At 35.0% G+C, this 23,492-nt stretch overlaps 5 protein-coding genes across 7 annotated transcripts; 2 read left to right on the forward strand and 3 right to left on the reverse strand.

Annotated features, from left to right (window-relative positions):
• Positions 1-64: 64 nt before the first annotated feature.
• Positions 65-6,304, reverse strand: LOC139809714 (protein fem-1 homolog B). Its single transcript, XM_071772842.1, has 10 exons — positions 5,613-6,304; positions 4,143-4,320; positions 3,857-4,074; positions 3,418-3,758; positions 3,178-3,338; positions 2,787-3,091; positions 1,308-1,537; positions 1,116-1,232; positions 911-1,017; positions 65-821 (listed from the first exon to the last, which is right to left on the reverse strand). Exons 1-10 carry the CDS (start codon positions 5,757-5,759, stop codon positions 664-666), a joined length of 1,962 nt encoding a protein of 653 aa, XP_071628943.1. The 5' UTR covers positions 5,760-6,304; the 3' UTR covers positions 65-663.
• A 1,177-nt stretch (positions 6,305-7,481) lies between these two features.
• On the reverse strand, positions 7,482-13,020 carry LOC139809713 (uncharacterized). Its single transcript, XM_071772841.1, has 8 exons — positions 12,414-13,020; positions 12,094-12,294; positions 11,822-11,993; positions 11,391-11,736; positions 10,889-11,317; positions 10,475-10,802; positions 9,960-10,324; positions 7,482-9,829 (listed from the first exon to the last, which is right to left on the reverse strand). The coding sequence occupies exons 1-8, from the start codon at positions 12,555-12,557 to the stop codon at positions 9,700-9,702; spliced, it is 2,115 nt and encodes a 704-aa protein (XP_071628942.1). The 5' UTR covers positions 12,558-13,020; the 3' UTR covers positions 7,482-9,699.
• A 496-nt stretch (positions 13,021-13,516) lies between these two features.
• Urod (uroporphyrinogen decarboxylase) lies at positions 13,517-15,999 on the forward strand. 2 transcript variants are annotated; one of them, XM_071772847.1, is made up of 8 exons: positions 13,535-13,552; positions 13,641-13,808; positions 13,914-14,252; positions 14,384-14,542; positions 14,680-14,841; positions 15,053-15,190; positions 15,286-15,459; positions 15,672-15,999. In XM_071772847.1, the coding sequence occupies exons 3-8, from the start codon at positions 13,956-13,958 to the stop codon at positions 15,810-15,812; spliced, it is 1,071 nt and encodes a 356-aa protein (XP_071628948.1). In that variant the 5' UTR covers positions 13,535-13,552; positions 13,641-13,808; positions 13,914-13,955; the 3' UTR covers positions 15,813-15,999. The 2 variants fall into 2 exon arrangements, with proteins under 2 accessions (XP_071628946.1, XP_071628948.1); XM_071772845.1 differs by having other exon boundaries at positions 13,517-13,808.
• L(2)41ab (lethal (2) 41Ab) lies at positions 15,816-20,222 on the reverse strand. 2 transcript variants are annotated; one of them, XM_071772833.1, is made up of 9 exons: positions 20,082-20,222; positions 19,144-19,415; positions 18,413-19,035; positions 17,991-18,234; positions 17,452-17,862; positions 16,858-17,379; positions 16,492-16,782; positions 16,265-16,423; positions 15,816-16,160 (listed from the first exon to the last, which is right to left on the reverse strand). In XM_071772833.1, the coding sequence occupies exons 2-9, from the start codon at positions 19,369-19,371 to the stop codon at positions 15,933-15,935; spliced, it is 2,706 nt and encodes a 901-aa protein (XP_071628934.1). In that variant the 5' UTR covers positions 19,372-19,415; positions 20,082-20,222; the 3' UTR covers positions 15,816-15,932. The 2 variants fall into 2 exon arrangements, with proteins under 2 accessions (XP_071628934.1, XP_071628935.1); XM_071772834.1 differs by lacking the exon at positions 20,082-20,222 and adding an exon at positions 19,902-20,023.
• A 48-nt stretch (positions 20,223-20,270) lies between these two features.
• On the forward strand, positions 20,271-23,203 carry LOC139809715 (protein TAPT1 homolog). Its single transcript, XM_071772843.1, has 7 exons — positions 20,271-20,460; positions 20,948-21,102; positions 21,214-21,311; positions 21,390-21,730; positions 21,836-21,933; positions 22,011-22,226; positions 22,460-23,203. The coding sequence occupies exons 1-7, from the start codon at positions 20,271-20,273 to the stop codon at positions 23,039-23,041; spliced, it is 1,680 nt and encodes a 559-aa protein (XP_071628944.1). The 3' UTR covers positions 23,042-23,203.
• The last annotated feature ends 289 nt before the right edge of the window (positions 23,204-23,492 follow it).

Genomic DNA, 23,492 nt, shown 5'->3' on the forward strand with positions numbered 1-23,492 from the left:
AGCAAAGAGGAACAGCACGTGATCGAACGATACGTGCAGAAAATACGTCTTAACTCACACACAATTTGCTGTAGTTTGAAAAGTTTATTTAATTTGATTTCATTTATCACAGTAATTACAGTTAAAATCGATGAAAACGAAAAATTGCAGAAAGTTGAATGCACAATAGCCGCTAATTATTTAAACACTTTGTTACGCAGCGACTATGTAGCGATACTATTTACCGTCTATAAAGTACAATATTTAATATAAAAAGACAATTCTCAATATATACGTGTATCGTTGAATAGGAGCTTATACATCATAAGAAGTTTCACGATTCGCGTGATAATTTTTATTTAATTTTATGTAAATTGCACGTTAGTATCTCACCAGATATCTAGAATTCTGATTTTATATAGGATATATCAAATTATTGTGCAACATACAGAATTTTAGATTATTCAGATATTTAGCATATTTTTTTGTACAAAAATATTATATTAAGTATTACGGCTGCGTTCGCTTTGGACGCTTTCGTGCTGAAAGCATAACTCCATCTTTTCAACATGTAATGAGCATAAAGATGGACTGACGCTTTCAGCACGAAAGCGCCCAAACCGAACGCAGTCTACGTACATTGTACAAGAAAATTTCGATGCTTCGTGGTAAATTAAAGGCTTGTCAACTCTGATTAAGCCCAGGCCCATGAAGTTCTATAAAACTTTCGAGTGAACGTGGAACATTACCACGATAGGGCAGGTCGTAAGTCTTAATTGCTTTGGCTGCCATACACGTTAAAGACAATTTAGTCTGAGTACGTAATATTATTTTAGCTACACCTGAAATAGAAATTGAATATCAGCCAAGTAATTCACATGAGAACGCAACAACAAAATACGCGAATCGATAATGAAATCTGTAAACTTACCCGTGGTAACCGCATCGTACGGTGTATATCCTCTATTATTTACAGTATCCATATGCGCTCCAGCTTCTATAAGATCTATTATAATTGAATGTAAGGTCGCAAAATCGCTGGAAAAAAAAATATTAAAGAATTATCAAATCCGTATTAGTGTAAAATACGATTATTACAGGTAATATTGTAGATAAAATTGATTTTAACAGCACACCTAATTGCTTTACTGTAACCGACAATAATGTGGAGCGGTGTATTTCTTTCGTTATCCATTGCGTTTATGTCAGCACCGCAATGAATCAGTAATCGCGCTGTAGCTGCACATGGAAATCTGAAAACCAAGCAAATAATTTGTGTAACGCGACCCTGATTGCTAATGCTATTTTAATATCGCATTTTGACATACTTGCACACGTCATTAGTGTGAAAATCGTCGACGGGAGTTTCGGCATTCACAGCAAGATGTAACAGAGTCTGCCCGTCCTTCAAGCATACCCGTAACGCACATAATTTATGCACCAGATGATGCGCCTGTGTTAAATCCGATTCATCACATCTGTCTCCGTTAAGTGTCATCAGTTTGGTCAGAATCGTTAGAATATATAGAGTCGTTGTAATATTCGATTCCATCTCTTCCTATGCAGAGATTTCTAAATATGTAGAGATATGTTTCTGTTTGTTATAATAACATAATATATATATATATATAGTCATATACATTAATATCCATTACATCGGCATATTCATAAAAACACTTTATGATCTATGATTTATAAATTCTTGTTGTTTAAATAAGCAATTGAACTGTTATTAGTTATGTAAGTGAAAAAATACGTTCTTTAAATATCACAGGGAAACATATTAATACGTTCTTTAAATATCACAGGGAAACATATTGAGTGCAGATACACTAATGCATTCGATTATAGTGTTAAATATAGTCCATAGACAGGGTTGGGAAAAATAATGCAGCTCAGTGATTCTTTAACATGATTGTTTCTTGCCTATAGTTCTTCGCTTGATCTAAGTGTAGAAACCAATCATAACAAAGAATCTGAGCGTCACTGAGCTGCTGTGTCTGCTGAACGCAATCTTGGTATCGCCTCTACCTTTTCGACGGGGCCACGTTATCTTACGTCTCATTTTTGGCATGTTGAGACGAGTTTCAACAAGTCGCGTAGTGAGACGTGTTCTAAAGTGTTTCAATACGATACGATTTCAATACGATACCTTAGTTCTCGCAGTCCAATTAAACATGGCCCTTAGTCGTCCCAAGCAAAGTCGTGCGCGATCACGTGTTCTGCGATACGAGCGATTTGTATAATAGTGTACTGAATGGTCTTGCTCGGCGCGTTTTCTTGGATGGGGTAGACGCTGTCACGCCACATGATAATATATAACTTGCAATTCGTTTTTCTTTATATATTTTATTCATTTTTCTTTTATATTATTTTAAGCTAAATATTTAAATTATATTAAGGTGTAAATTAATTAAGTTTTACCAGAATAAGAAACGACAGTAAAGAACAAAAAAAGAATATTGACTTCAAATTATATGTTTAATATATGTATATAACAAATTTTGAACCTTATCCTTTTACTAAAAGATAGAATTCTATGATACTTTCTATTTATAATTATCGCAGAAATTCGTATATATTATATTAATGTAAAAAAAAGTAATGAAAATAGTGACGACTCGTTGGTTTCTGAGTAATGACTGAATAATTGGTTTCTTATGACGAGTTACTTTTTTAAATCGGTAACGAGCAACGGTAACGAGTTATTTTTCAGGAAAAAGAATGGTAACGGTAACGAGTTACTTTTATAAAGTAACTTTCCCAACCCTGTGACCATAGACCAAAGTCTCTTTTATTGAACTTACAACAAATTGATCGATGTCATCCTTGGAATCTGGATTCTGGATTTTGGCCTTGTTCCTATGCAACTCCGTTACGCTTGCCTCAAGAACGTTTATCACTTGAGAAATATCTAGATCGACACCCACGTGTATCATTTGCGAAAAGACTTGCGCAAATCGAAGGAGGTCTGTCACAATGGATATATCATTGAGCTGTCTCAGTTTCAAAGCGTGCAACCACAAGTCTATACATCTGTCGAATCTGGCGTTATCCGCAAATATGGCGCCTCTGAATACTATAGGATGTGGCAGTTCTGGATTATGGAGACCTGATAAGCAAACAGTATTACTTTTTTGTAAAAAAAAAAAGTGTAATACAGTTGTATTTTATTGGAAGTATCAAACACATATCTACCTAATATTCTCTCCCGAATAGCGAGCGATTCCATATGTATGGCATTGGGATTGTCTTTGATACTTTCTAATTTTTCTAACGTCTCGCATTCCTTCCAATTCTCATATGCTTTCACAGTCGAACCTAGTTGCTTATGTACAATATTATCAGTATCACTATACCTAGGACGTGAGAAAAATACGTAATAAAAAATAGCGATTCGGTAGGATAAAAACAAATGACGAGTGTTGTTTCTCTTACCTTAACTCCATTGCCTTATACAGATACATGTACGCTTTAGTTAGACAATAATTATCCTTATCATTAGCGTATGATGCTCCGAGTAGCTCATAAGCATCTATTACTTCTTCCTTCGTTACTTCTCTCCTTTGCACTAGATATTCAACGACTTCCGCGCGCGTCCGCTCGGCAGCCGTTATTAAAGGTGTCATGCCGCTCACATTCTTCGTCATTTCCGTACTGTACTTCAGTAACTCGCACACGATGGCACTGTGTCCACATTCGGCGGCAAAATGCAACGCCGTCGCCCCGCAATATGCTTTCTTGTTCGGATCTGCCGATTTGTCTAATAGAAAATTAACCTAAATCACAGTTCAAAGAAATTTAGAAAAATTTATACAATAATTGCACATATTAAATAATGACGTTCTTGTATTATAATCTGTATAAACATACTCACAATATCCAGGTGTCCCTTGTACGATGCTATCATGAGGCAAGTGTTGTTAAACATGTTGGGAATATTTAAATCTGCCTGATGATTGATCAAGTATTTAACGATGTCCAAACGTCCATTAAAGCACGCCGCTCGAAGAGGCGTAGAGTTAGTCTTTGTTGGATGATTGACGTTTGCTCCTGCCTTCACAAGAGTTTTAAGAACGTTCAAGTGTCCGGCTCCTGGAATCAACATGCTATTGATACTGCAAAACTATTACATATATTCTATTTAAACATTAGTCTTTTACCTGCTGCAGCCCAAAGGGCACTGGCACCTTCAATGACATATCCGTTGAATTTAACCGTTCCTTCTTGCTCTAAATCAGGCTTGAACTTGTCGAGCAACATTCTGACTACCTTATTATGTCCATAACGCGCGGCAACTATTAAAGGTGTACATCTTTGTCCATCATCTTCTAAGACTTTCTGTAAATATAAATCCAAATACTGTTTCACAAACTGCATTTTGTAGAACTTGAATAGTTATAAGTACCTATTTAGTACTTATTTGTATCACAAATAATTATTCAAGAATTACATACGTTATATACTTAAATTCTAAAATAACATTTAATAATTGAAATTATATAGTACTTTATTTAAAGATTTGTAAGATTAATACTTGTATATAACAGTATTTGTAATATAAAAAAGAATCTAAAATTTTATGACCTGTATTACTATAAATAGCATCTACAGAAAGTTTTCTTTGTGTATGCATGTCTAAATAAGTGTTGCAAGTTGTCCTGAATAATTCTTTGTTGGTATCAGTGTGTTGGTAAAGTGCTACATTACAGTTAACCATATTGCAATAAATAAAAACTATATTTTATTAAATAGCATAAAACTACCTGTTTATTTTTCATATTGTTGAAAAACTTGTTTTTATTTTTTCCCTAAAATCTTAAATCAGTGTTCACATACAATATTAGTAAGTATAAACAATTATTGAATTTTACAACATATACATAATTTTTAATTAAGTTAAGTTAAATATTTTAAAATTCTTTGTTTAGTTTTCTGGAGAGAATTAATTTTAAATATCGTAATCACAACCAAAGGTTAAATTACAAATCATACTTTTGTTCTTTTATCCGAGTTAAATAAAAACGTAACAAATCCCTTGTAGTTCAATTACTAAACCATTTGTTAATAAGATAAGATGTAATTTGCAAAGAATTTATATCAATTAACATGCTTTTTTACTGAAGTGTTTAGCATAGGCGTATAAATACTGTATACTTGTGTATATGCTTACTATAAATAAATAAATTTACGAGTAATAGAGTAAATATATCTTTCTGTTTTTTCCTAAATTAAATATTTGCTTGAAAATATCCCAAATTAAAGTTTATTTCTAATCAATATTCTTAAATTATTGTACACCTATTATTAAAAGTAGAATTATTGAATTTTATGCTTTTAATATAACATATTATTTCGAAAATTATTTTAAGTGTTTATCTCCATGTTATTCTTTTTCTGTAAAAATCATTATAATCAAGTATCGATAATAATACGACAAACAACAAATTACAGTCTATATATAGCGCTTATCGCAAGTGCAAGTTCCTGAAAATAGTAGGCAAGATAAAGAGTCGACTAATCAAGCGCGTTTGACATTTATTAGAAACAGTTGATCCGACGAGTGCGATTTCACGAGTGATAAAAAGCGGCGCAATGACTGAAAGGTGACGCAACAAATATGATTCACTTACCTGGTTAATCAGATAATTAACGTCGACGTCGGACTTGTCGTTCAGCAAGCTGTAGAGCGCGATCGCCATTCCGTCCCTCGCCGAATAATAAATCCGCTTGACCAGCGACTGCTGGGGCTCATCAATTATCTCGCACGCGGTCTCCATCCTCGCGCGGCTCCTCTCGTTCTCGCGAGTCGTGCCACGGAGCCCCGTCCGGAGCAACGTCCGAGGAGAGGAATCAGCTGAGGCTGAGGCCACCCCGAGACGTGGTAACCTCAAAACTCATATCCCTCGCTCGTCGCCAGCGCGCGGAAAATACATCGCGCGCCGTCACCGCCGCCGCCGTCGTCGCAGGCCGCGTTCTATTTTGGGATCGCGTTGCGCGCAAAAATACAACGATTCCGAATGCAAAAATAAACCGCGACAAAGCGGTGTTCCTGCGCGGCGCCGCGGGGCGCGGGCAGCCCCTTTGTCGCTAAAACATTCACGTCGAACGCCGGTACGCGCGGCCGCCGAACCCGAACCTTGTTGTCCGCGAGCGCGGTTTACCGAACGATTTTCATTTGCGATTTGCGATTCGTCGCCGTCGACGCCGTCCGCAGCTGTCCGTCGCGATCCGACGTTGTTTACGTATTCGAAAGGACAAGCTTATTTCCGATCATGCCATCACTGACGAATCCGAGCGCGCCGGACACGTCACGGAACACGTCATGACGTCACACGACGCAACGTGGACGAACCGCGATCGACGACGTCTGCGTTCGTTTATTCCCGTTGGGAGCTATTGGGAAAATAAAATGTATAATACACGTAACGTATATTATATATTTTATTTTCCCAATAGCTCCCAATGTGAATAAACGAACGCAGGCGACGATCGCTTCCACGCGGAGGAGGTGTTGATTGGCGTTTCGACGCGACCGGATTTGCAAATTGACCAATCACGACGCAGCGTTCACTCTCACCAGCAGAATTTCTCGGCGGCGGCGAAAATTCACGTGATAAAAGATCACAATTGCGATTTTCCACGCAATCTTATGTTTAAGATCGTCTCAAATACGATCTCGAGATGTTGTATAATCATTTTATTGGCAGGGTAGAATTTAATTGTTTGAAATTAGATTTAAAATGATCTTGGTTCAAATTACGAATACCGCTTCTATAATGTCCATTTATATTAATGCAGATTAAGTTTTATATATATCTTAATTGGTTCAACTTACTTTTTATCATTTTCCAGTTCTAATGTTTATTTAAACCAACGTAGATTAACTTTAATCTCGGTTTAACTTACTTTTTATCTTTAATTCTTAGTTCTGAAAAGTATAGAAGATAAAAAGTAAGTTAAACCGAGATTAAAATTAACTTACACTGATAAAAAGGGACATAAATTCTACCTCGGCAAGAGACAGAGAGAAGTATATATATCGCGGTTGGCGATATCGCAACTGATGTATATGCGAGTATTGCGCGAAAGTGCGCATCAGATATCGTGACTCGCGAAATTTCAACCACGCGATGCACAAAGACCGGAGATGACGGGAGATGGGGTTCCTCACGAAAATACATCTTTCGCGGAACTTTCGACGATAATCCATATACACACGTTAGCACTTGAGCCGAAAACTTCCAGACTTGAAAATTTATTTCTATACAGATTATTACGAACTTCTATAAATTTATTAACTTTTATAAACACAAAATATCAAATCGCGTAGACTATTTCTACCGCAAGCAGCTCGCAGAATTTGTTTTTGATTTGGTATACTTGTCGCGTTGTAATTAAATTGCAATTATTTTAACAAATTCGATTCCTATATCTCTATTGTTTCCAGACATTAGTAGATTTATTCATTTACCTAGTATCACACCTAGTAGAATTATTCATTTAATTTTTGTTATGACTTTTATACAATTTTATTGTATAACTTTGTACACATAACATTTCTGTAATACATCTGTCGCTATGGTTTTCATTCCGAGTGCACACATATGCATATATGCCTGCAAACGCTCTTTTGTTATTACTTATATATACATATATATATATTAACGCATCATTTATTTTCATAAAAACTATTACAAGAAAACTGTAAATATATATTTATATGTATATAACTGTAAATAATACACGTCTATTTATTATAAAATGTATATTTTCTCTTTTTGCTTACTTACTCATCTACATATATCTTGTACTCTTTCGTGCAAGATGGTAAAAAATTATTATACACGGGCGGCTGACTGTCACGGACGCGACTCAGCTTAAGGTAATATTATTAAATAAACGAGGTCGCTTTGTGAATACTGTTCTCTCGTCGATCACTTGGTACGTACGACAATGTAACATCATTGTCGCGACATGTAACTTCTTGACGCGCGCAAGTCGCGCGTATTTCACGAGATTGATACCGTGAGATTCTATCAGCTATCTACAACATGCCGCCCTTTAATCTCTCACTACCAATGAGATTCATTAATGGCATACAATTTCATATCACATTGCGAATTTGCGATAAAAGTTTCTGATACTGCAATATATATACATACTGATGCTACACAACCATTTTACAGATGATTCCTGTAAACCTCCAATGTTCTTGAATATCCATTATGTCAAATTTCCAGGTATTCATTAAATTCCTTATTATTTCTTGTATAAAGTTATGTATAAGACAGTAAATATATGTGATGTCATATGTAGCGCGTTAAGAAAATATAATTTTTTAAAGAAAAAAAGGTTTTACAAGGGAAGACTCAGAATTGAATTCCGCCGATTCTGATGAAACTTGGCAGGATTACGAAGAAAGTTCCCCCGAATGTAATGATACCCCTATTTAAGTGCCGACGGTCAACCTTTTCAGAGATATTTAATAGTAAATTTAGTGGCGTCTTTAGAGCAGAATTTATTAGGGCACTCACAGACGAGCATTTGTGGCGTAGCGAATATGGTAACTGGATTTTTTATATGTTTTATGATAAAAAGAATTATCGTTGATATAAAAAATAAATTATTTTAATATAAAAAATTTATATTATATAAATTATAATATAAATAGTCATAATTAAATAACGTATAAATAAAATAATTATGAGGGAGTTACTATATTCATTACGCCACAAATACTCGCCTGTGCGTGTCCTAATAAACTCTACTCTAAAGACACCACTAAATTTATTATTAAAATATCTCGAAAACGGTTGAAGGCCGGCAGCCAAATAGGGATAACATTACATTCGGGAAACTTTCTCTGTAATCCTGCCAAGTTTCATAAAAATCGGCAGAATTCAGTTCTGAACCTTCCCTTGTCAGAACCTACAAATAAATATAATACAGCGCATGAGATATATTAGATGTACTTCGTTCTATTTTTTGTTTTATTTCATTGATGTAATTTTTATTGTAATTTTTTCTCTTTTGAGGCATATATGATATCTACTTTCTAGAAATTCTATTTTTTTCGATCTAGGATTTTTCTTTTCAGTATAGATATCTTCTTGTAACAGCAAAAATGTCAATGTTAATAAATGTTTCGATGTCTGGATATTGCAGATCATTTGGATATTCAAGGAATATTTATAAACCCTCCATTGCTCTCGTATGAGGCGAATGCTCAGTTCACATTTTATATTTTTAATTGCATAGATGTAGCATAAAAGTTGACTCTGAAACTTTCTGACTTATCACTTACAACCTTCTAGATTATATTTGTATAATTATTTTCCAAAATTTCGTTAGTACAATTTTTAGATTAGACTTTGAAAATGTTAATGCGCGATATATCTGAGCGCAGCGCTCACGGTGAGAACGAATACGTACAGTCGACGCGTTGCCAAATATAAGCTTTAGTGTGACGAATCGATGTCTCATCCTCTTGTTCTTACAAGATTGTGTTGACTGAGAAAACTATAACAACGCCGCACTAATACAGTGACACACATACTGGTGCGGCGCTCATACGAGAGCACTAACGTTTGTTTGCTGAATAAAGATAATGGAGGGTTGAGAATACGTGTTATAAATATGCTATATAGGATATTTTATACACATTAAGAGTTTGCGTGCAAAAATATCCCATGTATCTCCGTGTTAATAATTTACAATTCATCGACGGTTCTTCCACTTCATATTCCTCTGATATATATATTCCGCATGTCTTCGTGCATTTCTACGGGCAAAAGCTCGTCGAAAATACCAGTCCGAAGCGTCAAGTTGCTTTTTATACTCATGAAATCTGCCCAAAAGATATTTTTATAAAAATCGTATTTACTCGTAAACACATTAAGTTATTTGAGCGTATATCGTAATATATTCGTAATATATCGTAATATTACATAAAATTATGTCTTATTGGAAATTAATACCTTTTGTTGTCACTCCTTATTTGGCCCTGTCTGTATTTGTAAAATGCCTTGTTTCTGTCTGTATCTGTATAATGCTGATTATCTTGCTTCATTGTGCGACTATCGAGCGAAGAGTGTTTAGATTTATCACAATCAACGGTGTGCTCTGATATATGATTCTTTATTTTATTCTGAGAGGATATATTCTCTCCTTCATAAGTCGCTTTGCCATTAACGATTTTTTTGGTGGAGCCATTCGATTTAAAATATTCTTTTTTCCTTGGTCTGCTTTCTCCTTCTACAGGCAAAATTTTTGCAGAATCTCTACGATCCATAGTCTTCTTGCTATTCGTATGTTTCTTATGTTTATAATTCTTTGTCTTATGCTGAAACAAATTTATAATTTACATTTAGTGTATGAAACTTTACGCATTATTCAATCTAATATATTTATCATTTTATGTATACAAATTTTTATTCACATACAATTTAAAAACTTATGCAGAAATTAATAAATGTCCCATAGATTAACTTACATTTCTTACATTTGATACGGTGTCAAATGTGCTCGTGTTAAGATTAAACTTTGGACAATAGTTAGTTGAAAGTGGACACGTATTTTTCAGCTGCATTAAGATGTTATCAAAACTATTTTTTAATATGTCATTTTTTGATATTGTATTTGATTGTAAGTAATCGTCTTTTCTTTCATCCTTAACCGACTCTTTATCTTTATTGTCACTTTCATAATCCTCAATCAATTGCTTTAAAAATTTACGTCTTAAGTTGCTTATATTTTCTATTACCTCAGAGAGAAGTAACTGAGAAGTATTATGTATCTTATGACTGGCGTTTCGCACAAACCTGTTATATAAAATCATTTAAATACACGGTAATAATTTACAACAGAAAAATAAGAAAATTGGATGTTATGGCTCACATATACTTACTCCATAGTAGATTTGTCTACATTTTGCTTCTTATTCCTTTTATTTTTAAAAGAGTTCTCTTTATTATCATCATGAATTCTATGGCTGTTCTGTTTATCATACTTTGGATGCAATACTGTATCATCAGTTTTTGTAATCTGTTCCTTCATCTTTGTATTATCTTTTGTAATCGTTCTATCCAAATTTTTTGATGTATAGTTCGGGAAACAAGACTTGTCATAATCTTTAAACATCTGATTATTTTCGGTCAATTGTTTTAAAAATTTATCATCGGGCAATATGCTTTTCAAAAGACACAATTTTTTATTCAATCTGTGTCTTTCTTTATCATATTTATTGTACACTTTTGATGTTACCTTGCTCACTTTTTCTGCTAAGTTGGAGAGAAGTAACTTGGTAGTAGTATACATTTGCTTGTGCTGCAAAAAGCTGCAAATAATATAATAACTTAAATATATAACAATACTATTTAGAAATAAATATCTTCGTATATTATACTTACTTCGAGACATTAGGATTGTACTCGTCTTGTTTGTTATTGGTAAGTAATATTAATGTATCATAAAATAGTTTTGTATTGTTTACAATATCCAGTGTCTTATTTATTTTATTTTTCAAAGAACTATTGTCATCATAAATAAACGCCAACGATGATAGTACATGTAGAGATCCTTGAAGTTGATCCAATGGATGTGAGGTAGAATTGAAAAATTCCTTGTTAACCACGATAGGCTTATCACTTGTTTCATTAGAGGAATCAGTAATCTCGAAAAATTGTGTTAAAAATTGCTTCGTAATTTTCTTATCAGCTGGAATATGTGCTTTAATTTCATTCAGCATAGTTTTCACTAAAAATAAATCAAGATGCAAATAATGAATCTACAGCAGTAAATAGTGGATCTTGGATCTCTTCTAAAATTATGTTTATTTTACCATCTGTCAATTCCTTGCAAGTATTAACAATGTTATGACTCGCGGTCCTGAGACTTTCAGCATCGACTCCATCTGAGACTGGGCAGGTTTCAGGAATTGTGAAAAGATGACTAAGAGACAAGCCGATAATCATACCGAGTACACAAGCAATAAGAATGTTCCATATATCTTTCTATAATAAAGAGATTTAAATTCTATTATCCAAAAGAACATTAAAGATATTTATAATTTTAGATAATAAGAGATGAGACTAAGCACAGTTATTATAATACCTGTCTGCTTAATTGCACTTCCAACATTTGCGGCGACTCGAGTGGTTTAAATTGACAGATTTGGGAGAGATTTGTATTAACAGCATCCGTATCGCTCTCCGTTATGACTGATATACCGTCGGATATATCCTCTAATTCTGCATTTGTAAACGATCCTTTATTGTCACAATCTTTCATCTGTGCTGCCTCGTTACCCAAATCCTTTAAAAACATAAAAATATGTTAAGCGTCTCGTTGATTCGGTTCTGCTTAAAAATTATTTCTATCTGCAGTATTGAAATTCTGATTACAGTATATTTTACAGCAGTATTATCGCTCACCCTCTGTATCCCCGATGACTGAAAACTTCCATCGTCATCACTTTGACTGCTAATCCAGCTTAATTTGACCCACTCTTTCTCTTCTTCGTCCAACTCTACCTCTTGTATATCGAGACATATCTTATTAATATTTACGTCATCCATCGTCTGTCACGTAGAGAAGTCCTTTCTAATATTTATCGAAAGAATTGACACACCGCGAACTGAAGTAACGAAATCCAAAAATTCTCGAACTTGAGTCACGGTGCAAAATACATTTCACTGAATATGTGCCAAATAGCTAAATTTCAGGCACTGACACTATGCTATATCTCAACGACTAGTCTATAATTTATATATTCTATATATTCCACGATACGATCCAGATTCCGTTTACGCAGCAGGTCCACTATTGTGGTTTACGTCAAGAATAAACACAGCTTTGATCAGGAGACACTCAACCTCAAACTGGTTTGACATTCTCGGCGCAGAGAACGGCGAACTGCGAAGGATAAACAATGGTCGCGTTCAGGGGTATCAATCAAACATGATTGGTTCTTACTCATAGATCCAACTAGATATTATACAAGTCGGCTATTTCAACAATTTACTCCGATATAAATGTGAAACAGCCGAGAATAACATTGACGTAAGACAAAAAATCATCAAGTTATATATACATTTAAATATAAATTTTAGTAAACCGTATGATCTCTCTAACAACAATATTACTTCACCCCTGATAAATATGCGTCTTTCGAAACTCTCAAAATAAAATCATCAAAAGGAGTAGTTTTTGGTGAAAAATGTTGCTTGAATCAAAATTTCGAAAATTATAAAATAATTCCGATTATATAAGGCACCAGTGCATCAAATTTTGGCTGTGCAATTTTGCAGAATTTTCTATCAACAACTTTTCTGTTTGCAATACTGCCATCGTTGGAGTAATAGATTTGTAGCTAATTTTTTTCTCCAGAGTCTTATATTATATATTTATTTGATTTTAAATATGCCGAAAATGTTCATTTACAAAGAACAGACCTAAATATATTCATCGAAAGAACACGTGGGATTGGCTACCATAGGATCTCATTACATAAGATATTGACGTAAAAAATGACTGGACGGCCGTAACAGCTGTAAACAGCGTTTTATTCTTTGTAATTGAACTTTTTATAATTTTGTTTATCTTTCCTCCTTTTTTCTTCAACGTTTAATCGCGAGACACCTATTTCATTTTAAGTGCAGAAAGTATAACATAGTGCAGCTACGAGGAACAGATCTGTCATCGTCGACGTCGTCGACGATAGCAATTCATCAAATATCATCAAATTTTCTTATTGAGTTCAAACGTGAAGTTGCAGGTGCATCGGCAAAGAATTATCGTGCACTTTGCAACAATTGAAACAAACTATCGTACGTATTTTCTACGAGTTACCGTAATTGTAATCTAAAATAGGATAAAAAATCTCGAATAGGATAAAAACAGTACAGTGAGGAATATATTATTATGTTATTTAGGACGAAATAAAACTCAAGGAAAATCGCGAAGCGACCGGAGGAATGATCGAGCACAATTTTCCACCCTTGAAGAATGACCGGATTCTCAAGGCGGCACGCGGGGAGCCGGTTGACAGGGTTCCAGTTTGGGTTATGAGACAAGCAGGAAGGTACCTTCCAGAGTTTCAGGAAGTCAGAGCTCGGCACGATTTCTTCGCCGTTTGTCAGACTCCTGCGTTGGCATGCCAGGTGACCCTGCAGCCGATAGAACGCTTCGATCTGGATGCCAGTATAATATTCTCAGATATCTTGGTGATCCCTCAGGCGATGGGCCTGAAAGTCGAGATGGTAGCGGGAGTAGTGAGTACTCTTTACCAATCATACATACGTATGTTGTTACATAACAGTCAAGTGATATTCATGATGTTCATTGATATACTCTATATTCATTATTGTCTCTCTATTCTCTGTAAATAAAAAGTATCTGTTAGGGTCCAGTCTTGCCTCAGCCCTTAGCTGATCCCAATGATTTAGCACGACTTGTACGACCAAATGTGAATGAAGCTCTAAAGTATGTCGGAGATGCTATAACATTGACTCGGCACAAATTGGATGGTAGAGTGCCATTAATAGGATTCACTGGAGCTCCTGTAAGTATTTTAATATCTAAAAATCAGAATTGTGTATGAATATATTATACCAATTGAGAATTTCTTTGATATAAAGATCTTTATTTTTGCTGTTTGCTATTGTATATTACATATTAATGTAAAATAATTTGTTTTAGTGGACTCTGATGGGTTACATGATTCAAGGAGGAGGTAGTTCGACAATGGCAAAGGCAAGATCCTGGTTGTATAAGTATCCAGAGGACACGCATAAATTGTTACAGATGATTACAGATATTGTTGTGGATTACTTGGTGATGCAAGTGAAAGCTGGTGCTCAGGTATATAATTAAAGTATATATATATATATATATATATAATTTTTTTTTTATAGAAGAACTCGTAGGTTGCTCATAGTGTATGTAATGTATGCTATAGATTTTCAGCACTGACAGTGAATCTCGGAACACAGTCTTAGAATATATTACGCAGTATATATGTATAAGAATTACATAAATAGAAGACAATAACATATTCTTTTTTTTTTTCAAGTTACTACAAGTATTTGAAAGCAATGGAGACTATTTGGATGATGCATTATTTACAAATTATTCTTTTAAATATCTGAAACAAATCAGCAAACGTGTACGGAACCAGCTGAAAGAAGCAAATATTCCAGAAGTGCCTATGGTAAAATATTTTACATAGCTATCCTTAATCAGCAGGATTATTTTGTAAATCAAGATATAAAGTATATAAATAATATATTGAACGTCTGTTTCTAGATTGCTTTTCCAAAAGGTGCAACCATGAATTCTTTAAAAATTCTTGCGAAGGATCAGAGTTATGAAGTAATAGGCCTTGATTGGACCGTAGATCCTACAGAAGCCAGAAAACAACTTGGTCCTAATATTACATTGCAAGGTAATATGGATCCTTGTTCAATGTATTCTTCACAGGTATGTTATATCTTCTTTAAAAAATATGTATATAATTTTGATTTTAAACAATTATCTTATTATCATTTTATATGTAAAAATCGTGTATATAATTAAGAAGTAATATACTGATTTCTAATAACAGTAACTACTGTTGAAAGCAATCATTGATCTAGTAATATTTATCTATATATTACTAATTTTATATTGAATATACTTATTGTTTTCCTTAGGATGAAATTGTTGATCGTGCACACAAAATGGTGTCAAATTTTGGTAAAACTCGATATATTGCCAATTTGGGACATGGCATTTTACCAGATACTCCGATTCCATCCATGGAGGCTTTTATTAAAGGAGTGCACTCGGCATAAGTATACGTTTTACAACCAAAACATTTTATTATGCATTTGTTATAAATAATTATAATTATTGTATAATTATTGTTACTATATTGCATTGTTTTAACTTTTCTTATAACAATTATTGCGATTTTATAGTATTTCTAATGTCAAAAGTATTTTTTGAATATTATTTTTCAATAAAGGAAAGTCTTGACTCGTCCGTTCCATTACATGTTTCAAATAATCACGAAGAATCTGTTCATTTTGGAATTCTTCACTTAGTACAGCTTCACTTTTGAAAAGCATCTTGTATCGGCCACTTTTAATGTCTTGCAGCATTTTAGCTTTTCGTTGTTTATAAACTATTGCCTGCAAATTCTGCAAATAACAAAAGATTTTCTAATTAATAATGTTAAAATTGTAGGCAAATAGTAATTTTGAATCTTATGAAATTAAGGAAATGAATTATTTGCATTACATACGTGGTACTTAATAGCTTCTGTTTGTATAATCCCTTGATCTACGTTCGGAATATCATCTACTATCATTTTCAATGCTGTTTGCGATTCGTTACATTTGCCTACTGTATCCTTTATTTGATTTTCCAACTCCATTATTCTATTTTCAGTTTTCTTCGTATCCTATAATAAACATTTAATTTAAAAATTTACATCGATCAAACTTATTGTTAGTGCAAGTTGGAATTTACCTTCACCACTTGTTTTATCTTTAACTTTTGATCGGCAAGACGTTTGCGGAATATAACTTTCTGATTGTGTTGTCCTTTAGGATCTTTCTTAAATTTACTCATAACTTTGTCTAATATAATATCTCTTCGCGCAACACAAAACTCCATATCATGAATCAATTTTTCTTGCGCCCTACGCAAATGTGACAGACGCATTTCCATTTTATGTATTTCACTTTTCATCGCTGTAATGTCACCACCGCTACTACGTTCATCTCTCAATCTTTTCACTGTTTCTTGCATTAACTGCACCTAAAAACATAAATTACAGATTATAATATTTTGCTTGAGACAGAAATATATAATGTTTGATATCTAAAATATTACTTTTTTCTCCCACGATAAACTTTCTTGTTGCACTGCATCTAAATTTTCCTTCAAAAGTGCCTTTTCCTCATACAACTGTTTTAAATCACTTTGCAGCTTTATAAGATTTAATTCTGCATCCTCAAGAGATTGTATTCCCTCGTTTTTCGTAATAGAATTTTTGTCTTCTAGCTCCTCCTTCAGTCCTTTTTGTATGACTAATTGTGTATTCATTTGTACCATTCTTTGTTGCAGAAGATTTAATATTCTCTCCATATTCGAGTCTTCCTTATTAAGCATTTCCAAAGCATGCTCTAGTTTCAAATTTTTCTGCTCCATAATCATAATTTCTTTATTAAGAAGATTAAGTTCTTGCAATTGTAAATCTCTCTGTTGGCTCAATGTAATCATATATCCTTCTTGGCGAATCCACAATTGCTGTGCTTTTTGATTACTTTGCTGAATTTCTTCTATATTTTTTTCCAAGGTTTTTATCTTCGTATTAAAAGGATTAACTTCTCCACTTTCCCTATGCGATAATATCTGAAAAAAGTAGTGTATAAGTTTTTAATATTTTTATATTCTAACAGGATTTTCAGTTAATAATTATCATACCTCCTCAATGGTTTTATTCAAGCAAATAACTTTCATTTGTTTCCTCTCAATTGCTATGTCATGCTTCTTGATTTCTTTCTGAATCTCATCTATCTCTTTTCCCTTTTTATTATTACTTTGCAAGAGCTCTTCTAATTCTACCTTCTCATGAGATTTATATGAATTAAGTTGTTCTAATTCCAATAACTTTTTGCCATATGAATTTTCTGTTTCTACTAATAACAATTCTTGTTCTTGCATTGTCTCTTTGGAATCTAATAATAATTTATTCAAATACCGCGCCGCTTTATTATGCGCAACTTTTTCTTCCAGTTTGCTATATATTGTATTTTCCAACTCGTTTTGCTTATTTAGAAATTTTGTAAATTCTTTATCAGTTTCTTCCTCTTCGTGTAACAAATATTGCCATTCCTGAAATATGGGATTATTATAGATGATAATATAACCACGTAAAAATAATGTTTATCGATAATATTATCATTAATTAATAATTTAGTAATTATAAGTTTTTTAAATAAGTGTATTAACATTCTATGTACATTATTAGTTAAATCGAATTCGTGTTGCTCCTGTTCACTAAACTTTGCTATTTTTACTAATTCAGATTCCAAATTATTGAGTTTATCATTTCCCATTTCCATCAATTTTGTATTAATCTGTATATTTTCTTCTATTCGTGTATGCAACAAGGTCAAATTCTCATTGTTCTCTGTTTCCTTATAAGTTTCTTTCTTTAATTTCTCTATTTCCGTATGTAATGTATTAAAAGATTCACATATTTTCCTGAAACAATATTCGCTGCTGCAGTCTTTCATTAGCAAGTGACGGTAGAGAAAAATTCACCGAAACATTATTTCTTTCTATCAGAGTCACAGACGCGACTTATTTATATGATACTGTATTATTGTTTCTCATTACAATTTTATTCGAATCCTTAAAAATTATCGTAAACATTACGTACTCACGCTCTGTGTTTAGTTGCTCATAGACTTTATTCCGCTTAGCGATATTCAGTACAACAGAATTCCAGGCGTTGCACAAATTCATGTGCTGCTTATGCAACGCTTCTAGATCAGCATTAACATCGGCGATCATCTGATTGACCTCAATTTTTTCTTTATTTTTCAACTGCAATTGCGTATCCAAATTGGCTATCTCGGTTTTAATTCTCCACACTTCCTCCATGAGTTTATATATTATGCAGTCTTTCTGCTGTTTCTGTGCAATCAAATCTCGCTGAATTGCCTTATCTTTCTTTGACACCTGTTTGGAAATGGCCAAACTATTTTCGAGCTCCGTTTGCCATTCCGAGAATTGCGCTTGCAAAGCGGTAAGCTGCTCCAATTCGCGCACGAGATTCTCCTCTTTCTTTTTCTCCTCGAACAATTTGGCATGGGTAGTTTTATGAACATCTTTCGCATTCTTTATACACGTATCTTTCTCCTCGCGCAATAAAATCACATTTGCTATCATATTTTGATACTTTTCAATTGACGTTTGCTGCTGCGCTATTTCCTGTTGGGCGTAGTACATTTGTAAACATTCTGCTTCGCGTTCCTTCTCCATCGCTCTTATATTATCCTCCTGAAATATTTGTAAATAATATTTAATGGTAATAATTAACACATCTTTTCGTTTACATGCATTAGATAGATCTCTAAAGTCTAGAAAAATAAAGGTTTCGATATTTACTAGTTCTAATATTTCGCTGTTTAACTTATTGTCGACGCGAGTAAGATGCTCTCGCAGAGCACTTTGGAATTTTTTCATCAAGAAGTCGTCGGGATTCAGAACATTTGGCACGTCCAAAGACTTGGTGTCTATCCACAACTTCTTCATGACTTTGGTCCCCGGCTGTTCCATATTCTTGGCAGTATCAGGAGATGGGGCGGAAGCGTCGCTCACAGTCAAGGTATTCATTGTGAAATGCCGTATCGCACGGTTCTTTGTAAAAAGCTTCTATCCTGAAATCATACACCTTGCCTTAGACTTGTGTCAGACTGCATGTTGTTGATTCAAATCAGATTCGTAGCTAAGGAGGTATGACATCATCATGACAGTCGATACACAATCAATACAAGCTAGACTTATTTAAATAATAAAAATTAAATTGTATATGTGTGTGTGGCGATAACATATACATATAATATACATGCATCTTTAATTGTGTGATTTTTATTATTCAAATAAGCTCTGTTTTGTTATATAAAGGTACGAGTAACTGTATTGAGATAAAATGATAATTACATTAGAAGATAATAAATACACGCACGTAAAATATTTTGATAAATATATTTGTCTTCGCGAAGAATTTTATCTTAATTATCGGCGGTTGATAATCTAAACTCCGATAATACGCGATAGGGTACGGGAATATAAATAATCGACGGCCATAATTCGGAAGAATCTTATAAATACAATATATGTCAACACAAAAAATAGAGACAAACGATTTTGATCAAGTGGTTTGATAAAGCTGCATGAAACGGATCGGCGCGAATTATGAGAGAAACGGGTTCCTGGCTCGACATTACGCAAGCATCATCACTCATCAGGCGCTGTCAGCTGTCACCGTCGCGCGTGTCGTGTGACGCGCGTCGCCAGAGTCTCCGCGCGCTCTCTCCGCTCACCGCTGGTGTTGTTGAGTTGTTGTGACAGTTCGCCCGGGGACCTGGGGAGCAGTGCGGCATCAAACGGCGTTTCAGTCGTGGGCAGTCGTGGGACGGGATGCGGCTACGGTCGTCTTGAGAGATCACGCGGGCTGGTAGAATGACCGTACGTTGCGCGGACGCTCGTCGAAGGTAAACATTGCAGAAACGATGCAGAGCGCGGGTGTCAGCGATGGGGACACGGAGCAAAGTTGGCCGGAGAAGAGGACGATCAGATTCCGCGCTACTGGCAAGTCCGAAACTCATGTGTCATCTCACGACGGGCGCGTGGAAAATGTGGATCCCACGCGCTGCAGGCCGCAGTTATCCGACGAGCAAGATGCGCCGAAGAAGAAACAGCGTAAGTGCCACCCGCGATTGCCTATTTACTTGTCCGGGGGGAGGGGAGGGGCAGCGTTTTTTCGCGCGGCGGTGGAACGTGTATGAAACAGGAGAAAAAGAAAACAGTGACACACACGCACGTACGCTTCGATAGATTAGAATGATTAGATAAGATGGCACCAGTCACCCGCGCAAAGGTGACGACTTTTTCTACAGAATGTATTTATGACAAACTATGCAGAAGGAAAGAAACAAATTTGAAACAATTTTTACAAACTCTGGCTCAGGGTTTTTCTATATTTATATATGCTATAAGTCTTGCTTTTTTATATCGCTATTTAATAGCTCAACTAGCTGTTATTAGTAATTATTGAGTAGTACAACTATATATAGCTGTATATATAGTATAACTATAATAACTACTAAGTAGTAGCTGTTACTAGGAGTTTGCACAAATAACGTTTTATATTTGCAGTTCAGTTGATAAATGTATTCCGCTTTTCTAGGGGTATCGTTGATGCAATTCTTAAGGACAGAATTAACAAGGGGTTATCAGCTGGAGCACGATGAGGAGAGATTGTCCGCGAGAAGGGAGAAGGTTTACTCGTTCATGAAAATTCCTCGGGAGGTGGAAAATTTTATGACGTATGGGTTCCTTCAGGTACAGTGATGCATATAATGCTGTCAGGAGGATAGAACTACGGCTAACATTTTTAAAAATAATCTATTATATTACATGTTACATGTTTTGCTGTTTTTTTTGTCATTGCAGTGCGCCGATTCTTTCCTATTTTTGTATACATTTTTACCGTTAAGATTCGCAATGGCTTTATGGGCAGTGATTACAAGGCCTTTACGACACTACCTAAGGTATACGAGAGATATTTGATTTCGAGCGAAATATATTTGGTTACCGTGAAATTTTAACCACGATCTTTCGTTTCGTAGGAGCGAGAAAGGTCATCCAAAAAGTACGGAGAGATATTTGAGATCGGCCGAAGTGTGCGATTTGTTAAAAGGAATTGTAGTGCTGGGTTGCTGGGCAGCAACCTGGAAGGTGGATACCTCCATGATGTATCATTTAGTTAAGAGTCAATCGGTTATAAAGCTATACATATTTTATAACATGTTAGAAGTGGGAGATCGTCTTTTCAGCTCTTTCGGGCAAGATACTATAGACGCCCTGCTTTGGACCGCCAACGAGCCACGATCGCGCCACCCGAGTGATTCTACCCGTACGAAACATTTCGGTACATTGCCGCATCTCTTGTTTGCCGTCGTTTATGTGTGTATCCTTTGTCTAATTACGTTATTACGATTAATTCGACGACGATCGAGAGATAGGCTTAAGCCGCAACAAGATATGTTTACACCTTGACTGCTTTCGCACAAAGTTTTTCATAGTACATTGGTGTTACTCCAAGCGACGACGTTAAATGTGGCGATCAACAGTAGTAATAAAGCGCTTCTCACGATTATGATGTCCAACAATGTAAGTACGTTAGAAAAAGTAAAGCAATCGCTTTTTTTTGTATCAAGTATTTCGTATTTCACACAGAGTATTTTTAGTTTGTAGAACTGAAGGGTTCTGTATTCAAGAAATTTGACAAGAACAACTTGTTCCAATTATCTTGCGCCGATGTCAGAGAAAGATTTCATCTCATTATACTGCTCCTCGCAGTGAGTCTGCAAACGATGAAAGAGTACGCGTGGCACAGCGATCGTCTTGCTGTCTTGCTACCCGATTGCGTGGCGCTATTGTTGGCAGAAGTTGTCGTCGATTGGGTTTGTACCGTAAAATAAATTTATACATTATGGAGGCATATGTGAGTGAGAAAAATATCAGATCGGAAATCGAATCAGATTATTCCTACCATTAAATTATTTGTATCATTCTTATTGATAATTTCTCGTTCGCTTACATGTTTCAATCGTCGCTGCCTATATTTGACAAATATTGACGAACGTTGTGCAAATTGTACAAATCATCGCGCTAATAACATTGTATTTCCATAAAGGTGAAACATGCGTTCATCACACGTTTCAACGAGCTGCCTTCCACCGTCTACAGGGATTATACCGTGAGCTTGGCCTACGACATGGCGAAGGCACGCCGAAAGAAAGCATTCACGGATCCCTCGGACCTAGTTGCGCAGCGAATGGGCTTCATACCTCTTCCTCTGGGAGTCGCCATGGCTCGCGTACTGTGTACGACCCTGACGCCATCCGCGAGACCCGCTAATATCATACTTCTATTATTAGCTTATCTTATATTAGTATCTTTTCGCATATTGAATAGCCTAATCATTCTTGGAAAGGCGTGCGACATAATGTCGTCGCACCCGCGACCTGACAAAGATGTTACCGCAAAGTCTCCGTCAAAGAATCGTGCCAACAGTGTCGACATGAAAAATCCAAATCTTGGCATGGCTATTTTCTCAAATAGCGCCGTCAGCTTGAACAACGTCTGTTTGAACGAGGCGTTTCTGGAGCCAGAACAGACTGAGAAAAGTGAGAAGCATCAGTGTAATTTCGACGAGCTCACGAACGTCACGAAAACCGTGCTAAGGACAGGAAGCGAACCCCTCCTTCCGCAATGACAAATCTCACTAGCATAATTGAAATATAATGATTTTTTATTTATAAATTGTACATATGTTGTTGTACATATATGTATACACGCACAGGTACTATATCGACGCTTATTTTGCAATATTTGTATAAGGCATCTATGTAAGAATAATAAATTTGGTTACCATTTATTATTAAGTTTTATTATCAAACATATGGTTATCTATATAATTATGTAAAATATTTTTTCCGTAAATTTTTTGTATTAATATAAAAGATTTTTGGTATATTCAATATTTTTTAGCGAATCTTTAATCTTCAATCGTAACTTTGTCGACGCACCTCGAAACTAAGAAAAGATGAAAAGTTATAAAAAGATATTACATACTAAAATAATGTTACATAAAAGAACTTTTTCCTCTCTTGCCGTGTCGACGATCGAGCAAGAAGTGCGCTCTCATTCACGGAGATGCGGCAATC

Source organism: Temnothorax longispinosus, chromosome 3 (genome assembly GCF_030848805.1).
Source record: "Temnothorax longispinosus isolate EJ_2023e chromosome 3, Tlon_JGU_v1, whole genome shotgun sequence".
Lineage (NCBI taxonomy): Eukaryota > Metazoa > Arthropoda > Insecta > Hymenoptera > Formicidae > Temnothorax > Temnothorax longispinosus.